The 12,656-nt window shown below is 41.5% G+C and overlaps 1 protein-coding gene across 2 annotated transcripts in view; it reads right to left on the bottom strand.

The window, feature by feature from the left end:
• The window catches only part of LOC122720809 (probable nuclear hormone receptor HR3), a 105,313-nt gene that overhangs the window by 13,420 nt on the left and 79,237 nt on the right, over positions 1–12,656 (bottom strand). For both annotated transcript variants that reach the window (XM_043947800.1, XM_043947801.1), the window contains 3 exons: positions 7,516–7,743; positions 1,573–1,738; positions 1,090–1,316 (listed from right to left, as the gene is read on the bottom strand). In XM_043947800.1, coding sequence (XP_043803735.1) covers positions 1,090–1,316; positions 1,573–1,738; positions 7,516–7,743 — 621 coding nt within the window. The remainder of the gene's footprint in view (positions 1–1,089; positions 1,317–1,572; positions 1,739–7,515; positions 7,744–12,656) is intronic.

Here is a 12,656-nt window from a genome sequence, read left to right as displayed (position 1 = left end):
AAAGTATATATTATTCGAGGCTAAAAGGAATTAAATATTTATTTTACTATTACGTGAGTGAAAATTTTGAAAATATTTAAATGGAACGAGAGAATGCGCTTTTTCTCTTTGTCGTCTTTTTAATCTTCTTCTCAGCTCTGAATATATAACATATAATATGTGTACGATTTTGTTAAAAAGAGGAATCTCTTATTATACGAAAATTAATTAACGGAAGGATCGCATGCATTTACGAGAGTCGTGACTTTTTAAAATGTTTTTTAAAGTAGTAATGCACTTTCGTGATCACGCTTTTCTACAAACTCAATTCTATCTTTATGATCGTTACTTGAAGTTACACGATATCAATATTATTCACCGAATGCGTCTCGTTCAGTCAACTGGAAGTAGTGATAAACACAGTAATTGTATCAGCCGCGTGCTACTAAAAGGGACCAGTACTACTTGGCGCTGCTTGTTCATCGATTGACATCTTGTTACCACTCTTTCGTTAACAATAAACTTCAATGGAACTATAAACTAACGGGTTGGCTCGGCTTCAGCTACGTCTGCCAGTCGGCCAGATTCACGTTCGATCAAAATTGAAAATGTGCATCGCCAATGAAATTTGTAGACCGTATTAACCGTTGAAATATCAGTTTCATTGCAGAATCTTTATGGATCTCTTATCTTTTATATCTAAGAATACAGAAATCGACGATATATTGAAAAGAATTTTCATCAGTGATGGATTCGATTTTAAAGATCAAATCTCAAATTACTCATATTCCATAAATTATTATTCTTCTAAAAAGATGTTGTGAAATAAAATATATATAATTACGTTAGATTTCTTTTCATTGGAAGATTCAAGCGGAAGGAAAACGAATAGATTGAAAATGAGCAGAAATTCAAAAAACGTACGTCTTTAATTTTCCAAATTAACCTGATGATGATCGATTATTTACACATATAAACGAAATCAAGAATTTCTCCTTTTTGAAAAAAGTTTTAAAGCGATCCAAATATTTCTTTCTCGTTCTTCTCGGAAAGAGAGAGAGAGAGAGAGAGAGAAAGAGGGAAGGAGGGAAGGTAAATTAAAATACTCACCGGTGGTGACCACGCTGGGAAGTACCCCAGCCGCTGTGACAGCGGAGGGCGTATCAGGGGCGACAGTGTCCGCGACCTGCGTCTGCGTCGGTCGTGGATCGTAGGTCGTCGTGCTGTCGACGTAGTCGGCGCTAAGCTCGTAGTTCGTCATCGCTTGATGATTGTAATAACCCGACCCACCCGTGCCGGGGCCAGGGGAAGCGTATTCACTACCGCCATACGTATACCTGCGCCCACAAATCGAGATGAGGATAAAAACTTCCCGTCCAACCGAGTTTAATTGATAATTATTGATGGAATAACACTTTTACTTGGACCACTCGTTTAGAATATCTTATTAATATATTTATGAAAAAAAAAAAAGAGTACAAAGTACTCGAAAAGTATATTACAATATTCAAGGAATAAATGTTAAAGAAAAAAATGACTTTAATTAAGATAAATTTGTCCTTTGTCGATGACGTTTCTCAGAATCTCACTCACCCGCCATTGAAAGGATGATGCTGATCCGAACTGCTTGGGGTCTGATGTTCAAACACACTGCTGTCGGGCGCAGTCTCGGAGGCCGCTCTCATTTGTGCCTTGTGGAACCTAACTTCGTCCTCGACCTTCTCCCGCTGCTTCTTCGACATGCGCCCAAATTTAACGGCTGGAAAGAAGAATCGGATGATACACCCTTTAACTTTTCCAAAATGTCTACTCAAATCTCTTATAACATACTAAAAAGTTATATAGATAATAATTTGATTAAATCGAAATGCGAAAAGAAAATCTTTGTTTAGAGCCCACGTACATATTTACTCGTAAAAGATCACTGTACATCTCTTCAACGATAACAAAAAATTGGGATGAACAGGCGAAGAAAGATCTGAATTTTCTTCTCTATTTATCCCCTTTAACAGCGATTATTAATTTATCTCATTATCGCCGATCAACAATCCCTCTCTCCACCAACGCCATACAAAAGCTGAGCACGCACTAAATCAACTGGGATCGTCGATTTTGAACGTTTCTCCCATCCATTCCACTTCGATCATTTTGCATGCAGGCATACGGTTTGAATTGATCGTTGGATACGGGTTAATTGGATGGCGATCGATCCGATCAAACTTCGGAAGAGTGTAACTTTAATGAAGATCGAGGATCGATCGTGGCCGTGCATATTGCTCCCGTTTATAAAGCGAACGAGAGAACTGCACCAAAGAAACTGTTCTGATTCGTGGAACGCGGAAGTTCTTTGCATCTCGTCGTCGTTACTTCTTCGTCGTTATCGGCCGGCTCGGATGCACCCACCCATCCCAGTGACGTCACCGCGCGGCACCAACACCGGCCAACAGTCGTGAGCGCGCGCGCGCGCGCGATACGGCTACGTCACGCGAAGCGTTCAACAACCGCTAGAACCTGAATCGTCTTCTTCGTATTCCTTTTTCTTCCGTGTTCTCCAGTTTCTCTTCAAGTTCATTCGCGAGTTCAGACGAGACGAGACGCGCCTATTTTCAAACGAGCCATTGTTGCCGCGGCTTCCGATTGCCGATTCGAAAATCGATCCTCCGCTTCCGGGGGGGAAATTCGAATCCGCGCGAGCGAAACGGCGAGCTGGATGAAAATGAAGGAAGGAAGGGGAACGTTTGCAGTTATTTTCTCCTCTCTGGGATCAAATTTGATTGGGATTTTGATTCAATCGAAAGGAATTTAGAATTGATTTTTTTTTTTTTTCATTCTTATTCGTTTAATCAATCGCGAGAGTCCCTCTTTGGATTACTTTTGGATTCATTTTGATCCGACGTCGGATCTTCGAGCAACAGATTAGAGGATAAAGTTTAAGAAGTTTAAAAAGATTGTAATTGACGAGATACGACGCTTTAAAAGAACAGTGTGATTCGTTTTAACGATCTCCATTTACTCGGTTGAGTGCTTTCGTTGCCCTTTGCAGTGCAGGATTTCAAAGTGTTAAAAATAGATCCAATTGTGAGAATCCTATTCGAAAACGGGCGCACAGACTTTGTTCGAATTCATAAGAAAACAGATTCGGATACACTTCTACGAATAAACAATCTTTGGCAAATAATATTTTCATTTTGAAAACAGATCGACATGATATAATATATAAGCGTAAAATCTTTCCAATTCTTCATCATCGAAACGAATCAATGGGTAACCATTATTTCAAAATCAAAAAGAAAAAAAATTTCTTACTTCACCAGTTCATCCGCCTCTCGACGAATTAAAAAAAAAAAAAGAAAGACATCGATATGACTGGATCCAAACCCCCCCTCCAATCCCCCAAAATCCGCATCGCAATTAATCAAATCCCAACTCAACATTCCTCCCCCTCCCTCTCCCGCATTCACGCTCCAAAAACCGAATCCTGGCGCCACAGAGGGCAGCTCAGTTTCCGCCCTTCCTTGAAACTCGCCTCTCTCAACGCAACGAATCTCGGATCTCGGTCCGTTTGCTCGGCGACACACGCGTGACTTCACGCACACGACTTCATGCCACCGTGATGTATGAGGGAGAAGAAGAGAGGGGAGGCAGCGCGAGGAAGAGATCCGACAACGGTTTGTGAACGAGAAACTGATGAAAAGGGGGAGAAAGAGAAAGAGAGAGACAGGCGAGCGTCTCTCGCGACCGTCAGCTGCCAGCTGAAACCGCTATCGGGATCGCGCGCGAGGAAGAGAGAAAGAAAGAGAGAGAGAGAAGCGGCCGGACGACGAAGAGGTAGAAGCGGAGGGTGATCGACCGAACGCGGCAAACGAGGGACAGAGAGGGCGGACAGGGGCTCGTGGCGACGAGACGAGGACGAAACGAGGCAGGCGAAGGAGCGTGGCTGCGCGCTCGAGAGGGAGAGAGGGAGGGAGGGAGAGAGAGATGACAACAGGAAGAGTATGCGCGCGCGCGCGCGCGCGCTACCGGTAGCACACGATGCACACGAGCGTGTGTACGAGGCGAGCGTGGAGAGAGGACTGGCGGCTCCTTATCAACCGGCGCAAAATACTCTCTCGTGTATAGAGAGGCGACGCGATTATCGAGGCTCTCGGGGATTTTGCTCTCGTTCGCAGATCGAAGCCAGGGTGGGCATCTCGCGCTCTCTCGTACGCGATACCGGCGAGTTTTCGACGCCGCGTTTTCAGACGAGTGGAAGAGTGGTCGTGGGCCACGAGGTGCGCGGCCGACACACCTCTGGCGCTGGGAGATTCGACGAATGGGGACGTCAATGACCTCGCGGCGGAGCGTTCCGGCCGGTGAGGTGTTCGACGTTTCGGTTTTGACAGCGGGGAGCGATGGAGGGGGAGGAGGGTGGAGAGAGGTTTGGGGGGAGTTGATGCGTGAGAATGCCCGGTTTGAAAGGGGGAGGAGAAGTATCGAGGATGAGTAATTAATTTATGGTCGAATGAGTTACGGTTGGATAGATGACTGTCCTTACGTATTTGGTATCGGGAGAATTCCGTGGAAGGGAATCTCTTGGAAGTTGTTTTGTCCGGTTCTAGGTAGGAAATATTGCTCGTGACCCGACCTCCGTTTGATCCAGTGCGTAAAGCAAGGGCCTGTTGGAGAAGAATCTAGGAAGAATCTATACGTATAAATGCATCCTTCTTTCCCGTTACTTTTTTTCCTCTTCTTCATCTTTCCTTCTTTATTTCCTTATTACGAGGCAAATGATGCTTCCGAGGTTGAAAGGTTCTTTTTTTTAGGAGAGCTAATAAGAAATCCTGAGATCTTTCGAAACCGAAGAGTGATCGTAACACGATTTATTGGAATTTCTTTTAAAAACGGGGAAATATTAAATATAAATGAACTCGTGAATTCAACTCGACGAAGGTGAACGGCTGATTAACGGTTAAAGCGCAGATTTCAGATCGATCGATCGATAAATGTTATTTTAATCTGCCGATTAGAGGAGGATGTTATCCGATAAGCGAGGTATGAACGAGAGGAAGACCGATTGAATCCTTATCGAGCATTTGCAAACAAGGTTCGAGGGAATCGAAAAACCAACTTGTAGGATATTTTCCACCCTTCGACGAGACTAATTTATTTTTTTTCTGAAAAAAAAAAAATGTACACTTGCCTACTTGTGTACTACTTTTTGAAGAACCTTAAAAAATCTTTATAATTTTATCGCTGGTTCTAAGAAATGGCAAATGATGTGTAGAAAACTAAATAAAAAAAAAAATATGAAATGAACGGCAAAGTTCATTCTTTCGTATCAAAAGCAACTGGCGCGATTTCATTCAGACACAACCGCAATGTCCTGCTTTTCGGCTGCTACTTATCGAACGTGGCTTTTTATCTGACAGGCAGAAACCTGAAAATTCAGCGAGTGTTCATTAAAAAACTTTACTCGCAAAAAACGAAACTGTCGAAACAACCTCTATGGAACACTTCAACACTCAGTAAAATAGTACTTTAAAACACTATACAAATTCGAATCCTTTTCGAAAATTTCTCTTTAAAACGATAATCACGTGTATTGTAATTAACCTTCATAATTCGATATCGAAGAAATTTCCAAAAAAAAAAAAAATAATAATAATAATAATATATCCTCCTCCAAGAATTCAGAATTCATTCCCTTCTTTCATTCTTGAAATCGTCATCGATATAAAATCTTCGAGACGAGACGGTTTTCGGATTTACAAGCAACCTGCTTCCACATTATCGAAACACAAACGTTAAACCCCATGAACGTCGTCGTTAAACGTGTCCAAGACATCTCGTGTACACTCTAGGTCCGATAAGGTGCAAGCAACTCGGCAAGAGGCCTAGCTGCATCGAGAGGAGAGCGAAAGAGCGAGAAAGAGGAAGGCGTGCGGGGGTGTTGAGACGCAGAGGGGGGGAGTCGGGTCGAGAGGAGGGCTGGACAGCCTCCGATAAAGGGTCGTACACCCCGAGCGGCACGCGTGGCCGCTGCTATCCCTGTGTATCTGATTTGACGAGTCTCTTTCTCTCCCCTTTCCCCTCTTCCCCTATCTCTGTCATTTCAACGCGACGAATTGAATGTTTACGAGCGGTGTCGTCATGGTAATGCGTGGAACGCGTAAATTTGCGAAATTTCGTATCGATCGGAACGAGTGAAATTGGAAAAACGTTCCATCTCTGAAAATGTTTCCCAAAATATATATATATATATATACATATATTCTATCCGGCCATTGTGACACTTGTGTTTCATGTGAATTGGCTTTTGTTGAAATTTCACTTTAACGTCGTTTCATAGGGAACAATGGATTCGGGAATAATACAATGCATGGCCAATTTGCGTTATCGAAACGATTCAACTTGTTTTTTTCGCTCGCTTCCCCTCCCTCCTCCCTCGACGAAATATCTTTTTTTTTTTTTTCATTTTAGACACCCTGTACATGTTGGCATACGAGTTCGTACGCAAACATATTGATAATTTTTATGGAACGCTTGTCCCCGTGTTGAAAGTACAAATCGATGTATTACGGTATATAAGCTGTGCAAACAAGCAGCACACGTTAACTGTATATTTCATATGAATATGAATCGTGACACCGAATGAGATATAGATACGAAAAATAGTGTATAGGGATACGGATCGTGATATAAATTTCTATTTCGTAATTCATCAATCTTGTCGCATTCGGTGGAACAGAGAGAGTTTAATACGTATGTATACACGTACGGTGGTAAGTATACGTTTTACGTTTTTGTCGTGTAATTTAAACTGAGCGATAACGGTTGAAACAAAGAAATTTCTTTTTCATATCGACGCTTCTCATGATTTGTTGCATCGTTTCTCCTAGCGCGACACTCGTCCATAAGCATTATCGTATATAGTTCACTTTTGTTTGTCAATTTCTTCCTCCCCTCCATTCCCCCTGTAAGCTGTAAGATAATAAAAATCGAACGATCCCTCGTGACTATCTAAAATTGCATTAGAACGCGAAAATTCTGAATCAACAACGTACAAAGGAATGATACACGATCGAGCGCCCTCGATTTTCCATAAACTTTTAACAAAGAAACGATAAAGTTGGTTAGACTCTAATATATTCGTGCGAATTATATTTTTAATTGAAAGAAAATGAAAAATAAAGGGAAATTTATTTCGCTATCTATTTTCTATGTTTGTAAATATTCATGTTTCAAATTATAAAAATCAATATATATATTTATTCAGCGATATTAGAAAAAAATAAGAAAAGAAAATTTAAATCAAATTTTTCTCCACGATGACAAAGAATATCACATTTAATCTAATGTTCAACAATATCAATTTCAGAATAAACATTGATCGAATCGAACGATATCCATCCATGTAAATTGCTCATCGGATTGGCATCGTTTCCCAAGCGACGATCGTTACGTTTTTCTCGTTAAAGGATTATTGCAAGTTCTCTCTGACAACCTTGAAGTTGTTGGAGAAAACGGAGGCTCGGATCAACGATATGCAGCACTCACCATCTCTAGACATGCCGAGGCGTAGGCACTTTTGCAACCGACAGTACTGGCACCGGTTTCTGTTTACACGGTCGACCACGCAATTCTTGTTCCGCGGACATTGATAGTTGACGACCGACGACTGGGACCGCCTGAAGAAGCCTTTGCAGCCCTCGCAGGTGATCACGCCATAATGAACACCGCTGCTCTTGTCGCCACACACCTTGCACGGGATTATTTCGATCTGGGCTGAAAGCAAACGGGGAAAAAATCGTTAAATTCGTGATCACTCTGGTAATTGAGAATCGACTCTTGCGCATGAACGCAAACCCGTTCACTTTCGTTTCTCTTGCTTGATGAATCGATTCTAAGTTTTGTAAGATATGGTTCTTTTTTTTTTTTTTTTTTNTTTTTTTTTTTTTTTTTTGTTTAGATTAAAAGATTCTTGGTATTTCGATTTCTTCTTGTAGTTGACTCTCTTGTCTTACAATTCAATCGAAAGATATTGATATCAAGAGTTCGTGTACAAATCGAGTTAAAATAAAATTGAGTGAAGAGATGAAAATATTCAGAATCATCGAAGAAGAAAAAAAGAAGAATTTAAATAGCTTTCAAAATTTGTATGGTATCTTTATTGTATATTAAAAATGGCGTCTCAAAGACGTCTATTAGAAGACGTCTAGAAGATAAAGAGTTAATATTAAAAAAATTACATAAAATTGCAATTCTTAACAAATTATCAGGATAAGCGTTGAAATTGTTTCAATATCTACAATTTACGTAGTTTCCAGATTCGTGATTGCTATTTCCGTGTCCAATTCATCCTCGAAAATTCAAAATGCAGCCCAAAGTTCTATCAGTTTCGAAGATCAATTTATTTTCTCTTTCGTGTTTCGTTTCTCGATAGCGTGTAATCAAAGAGGAAGACCGAATCCGTCCTCCGTTTTATATGCTGCCACTTTATTCCTGGCTCGTCGAAGTTCATCACACCATTGGTCGTTCTCTAGTATATTTATGGATAACCTTTCTGATTGGAGGACAATACTAGACGGCGGATTCCATGCAACCGCGGGGTCCAAACTATGTCCAAACGCATCTAATAAGCTACGTACGTGTCTTACGGCCGAGGAGATTTCGTATCGGTTTATAATATGGCAACGATAACACGAGCGATAAAAGCGTGACCGTAGTTTTTCACTTCTGGAAAATCAGAAGACTCGAAAGAAATACGTAGCCACTTCGCGCCGCGGAACATCAGCAGGCAGAAAGACACCATTCATCCACAAGTGTTTCTATAAATTGCAATTGCTTATCCCGGATGTTCCCTCCCATCGAATCTTAGAAATCGTCTCTCTAAAAAGGTATCCTTGTCTCGACGGGGAAAAACGTGACCGAAGATTCGCGTTAAAATTCTATTTCCTCCATTGGTACGAGCAATAGCACACGGATAAGAGGGAGGATAATATGTACGATAATTTTTCTCAGATATAATCGTTCCAAGCAAGAGAATTATTTTCAGGAAGTATTTCATATAATAATTTAAAAAAAAAGAATTAATAAAAGCTAAATCCAGATTTCAATGTTAACTTTGATTTGCCTTATTTCGAGACTAAGATCAATTCCAAATATTATAAATAATATCAGGTTCAGATAAAATTATTGGTATAACAAACTTGATTTAACGAGATATTCTTATTCTTCCACCGACATTACAAATAAAATCGTATTCGTCAACGATAAGAGAAAAATGATGCACAAGATCCCATCGGATGTATTACAGGAATATCGATCGTACGAAAAAAAAAAAAAAAGAAAATTTATCATAGCCAACGAGTACCTCGTATAGAATTGACTTGTAGCCTACGATCGTCCAAGAGTGTATTTTCCGGACTTGCGGGGGTTTGCACTGGTACCCTGGTTCTCGTTTCCGGTGGCTGAGGGCTCGTGCTGTCCGCCCCCCAACTTGGCCCACCGAACGTAGAGAGACTTCCCTCCATTTACGTTCCACTCTATGGTGGCGTTTCATTTAAAAATCTGCCCACCAACGTTCCCCGCGCATAACAACATCAGAATAGTTTTTCTCCCTTTTCCACGGAATTCACGATCGGCACCTATTTCTTCCAACCATTCATCGTTCACGCGTAACAGTTCACATCACACTGCCGTTACAGTCCCACCAGCGTAGCGGTTCAACTTTTTCACAGTGTTCCGTCGAAAACAATCGTGAACAGTTTCCACAACTCGGTCATAGATGAGAGAGAGCGTTCCATCGATCGTGAGATCGTATAATGAAATGAATACACCCTCCTATTCTGGACACGTTGCGTGTATCCCGCGAAGAGGAGAGGGGGGTGAGGATGTCCCGGAGAGACGCGAGAGAATTTTCCACAGCCGGATTCTAAAGAGGATCGTCGGGACGAGGAGAATTAGTGGCTGATACCGGTAACCGATCTCTCGCTCGATCGAGCTGCATGAGAGCACAATCGTCGAGAGAGCGCACAATCCTCGAGTGTATAATTCGTGCCAATAACGAGACGAGGTTCCCTCGAAATATTGCAAAACGAAGTTATTCTTCGAACGCTCCTTTTACAACACTCTCTCCTCTGCTGAAATTACCGTATTATTATCGTTCGTAACGTAGATCGGTCGTCCTACGACGTTGATCGCGAGGAGAGGGGCACGTTGAAAATCTTCGTTCCAACGATTTCCAGCCGGATCCTATTTATACGCCTTCTAACCTGGATTTCGACCAAGAATACACCCTGATCCCTACACCGTGAACCCCAACCCCTAAATCAATCGCGGCTTACAGGCCTCGCTCTGTAGAACGCGCCATCAGACACGGAATGCGCGCGACAAATTCCTGTCTCGAGTTTAAACCGCATCGATCACCTCACGCTTCTCCTTCGTCCACGAATGTTCAACTTGTTTTATATATATATTTATATCAAATCGAAATAATCCATCCTGTTATAGGTTTGGAGAGGGTGGCCGAAATTTTGCGAGAAAGATCGAGAAACGCGTCGGAAAACGAGGTAGAACGTGGAAAGAGCGCGATGGGACGGAGGAAAAGAGTAGAAATGCGGCTGCTGCAGTGGCTCCCGTTGCCCTCTATTTTCGTTCTCAGCTCGGTAATGCTATATCTATATCGCGAGGGCGCTAAAGCAAGACAGAAGAAAGAGGGTGTGCTGGTGCACGAAGAAGAGAACCGGCATGGAAGGCGAAGCGAGAGAGGAGGGAGAGGAACGACGTTCTCGTGTGTAAGTATATGCATGTGACGTAGATACACGTATATATATATACACTATGCATGAATGTATCTCTGTATGAATTTGTACATCTGATACATTCGCGTATCTACAGTTGCTCACACAAACGTACTCGGTTGCGTATATATTTTACGAAAAATTGTAAATAGAAACAGTTAGAAATTAATTTTTAAACGTTCAACGTATTCTAGAATGATAGACTAATAATCTGGGATTTAAACAAAATGTATAAAAGATACTCGAATAGCTGGACACTTTTGTGCTCTGTCCTCTGTATATATATATATATATATATATATATATATATATATGTATATATGTAGTTACGTATACTACATACATACATATATATAAGTACATTCGCGCGCACGTGTGTCGGTTGGTAGAGGCGACTACCGTATTGGAGCGAGGAGGATTCGGTGCTGGCCGTGTCTGTATATCGTGGTTCTCTCGTCCGACAACTCTAGCGCCACGAGTAGCGTCGAGGCGCTTGCACCATACGGTCGAACATTACATAACCGAGAACGATGAACCCAGAGTACAGTCACCCGGCACGCTCGCATCTTTGATGTGCGTCATGCCGTTGCCTCGAGGAGAGTGCACAGCGCCGGCTACTATATACATACCCCGGAACTCCCGAAATCGAAGCCACTTTGTTGTACCTTTGTCCATCCGCGAGCGCTCGCCTCTCCTCTCCTCGTATGCAGCGATCGTACGCACGTATTCGTATACGTGTGCGTACGCGATTCGTGGTAAATAGCCGTGGAATGGAGGAAAGCGAGAGATTCTGTATTTCTGCCAGACCACGGAAACAGGGATCGTACGATTAACGTTCGATTTCGCGAGGCCGGCTGGAACTTATCCAAACCTTTTTTCCTTTCGCGAAACGATCGCACGTGTACACGGGATCGACATCTTCGAGACTTTTTACGATCGTATCGAAAATTAAGGAATCGATATCGTCCGATCTACGGCGACCACGAATCGTGTTATTAATCGAGTTATCGAAATTGCCGAGCCGGGGTGAGCTTTAGAATTATTTTACGAACAGCTGTAACCGGGAAGAAACTCGTATATACTCGTTGTGGTTGTATCTATGGATTCCGATGAAATTCCAATTACGAAAGAGGGACGGAAAATATGTGGGAGGGAGGAGAATACGTAGGAACGAAGGCTAGAGTCGAAAGGGAATTTCTGTTAAGGTTTCTTCGTTGTCGAAATCAAAATCAATCTAGTGGTAACTAGTAATCTCCCTATCGATACTGCGCTATATCAGGATAAATGAATCGAACTTGAGGCTAAAGTCGAAATTAAATCACGTAATTTCGTGAATTCCTTTGAGAGGATATATATTAAGATTTCCATAGACGGAGATAAAGATGAATGCGAGAACGATAGATTAGGAGGAGCAGAGTAAATAATGGAAAGAAGCAAATAGTAGAAATATCCGAAAGCTTAATCGTTGCATACATGTTCTTAAATGGTTTTTAGTTAAAGATTTTAAAAACGAGAGTCAGTGAAAGTAATATGCATGGTTAATGTATATCGAAATTTGAATCATAATTCTGTTTTGAACTGATCGTGTTCGAGATAATTCAGAGCGAGGGAGAATGATCTTAACCTCTTTAAAATAGACATCATAAGTGTAAAAAAAAAAAAAAGAATTTTACTTAGAAATGTGAATTACGATTTGTTATTAGTGATGAATAAGTAAAATAAGAATTAAAGAACACGTGTATATACAACTTGCAAGTCACATGGCATTGCACAGAGAGTTTAAGTACTGGACGGATGAACCGGCAAGTCATCAGAGCTTTACGACACGAAGTAGAAAGGGAATGATCAAAATAAATAAAATGTCTTTCGTTTGAAGAGGCTATTACGAACGTCTAT

Source organism: Apis laboriosa, unplaced genomic scaffold, assembly GCF_014066325.1.
Source record: "Apis laboriosa isolate Shangri-la unplaced genomic scaffold, ASM1406632v1 scaffold1321_cov151, whole genome shotgun sequence".
In the NCBI taxonomy this organism is placed as follows: domain Eukaryota; kingdom Metazoa; phylum Arthropoda; class Insecta; order Hymenoptera; family Apidae; genus Apis; species Apis laboriosa.
This window is presented reverse-complemented; position numbering and strand designations above follow the sequence as displayed.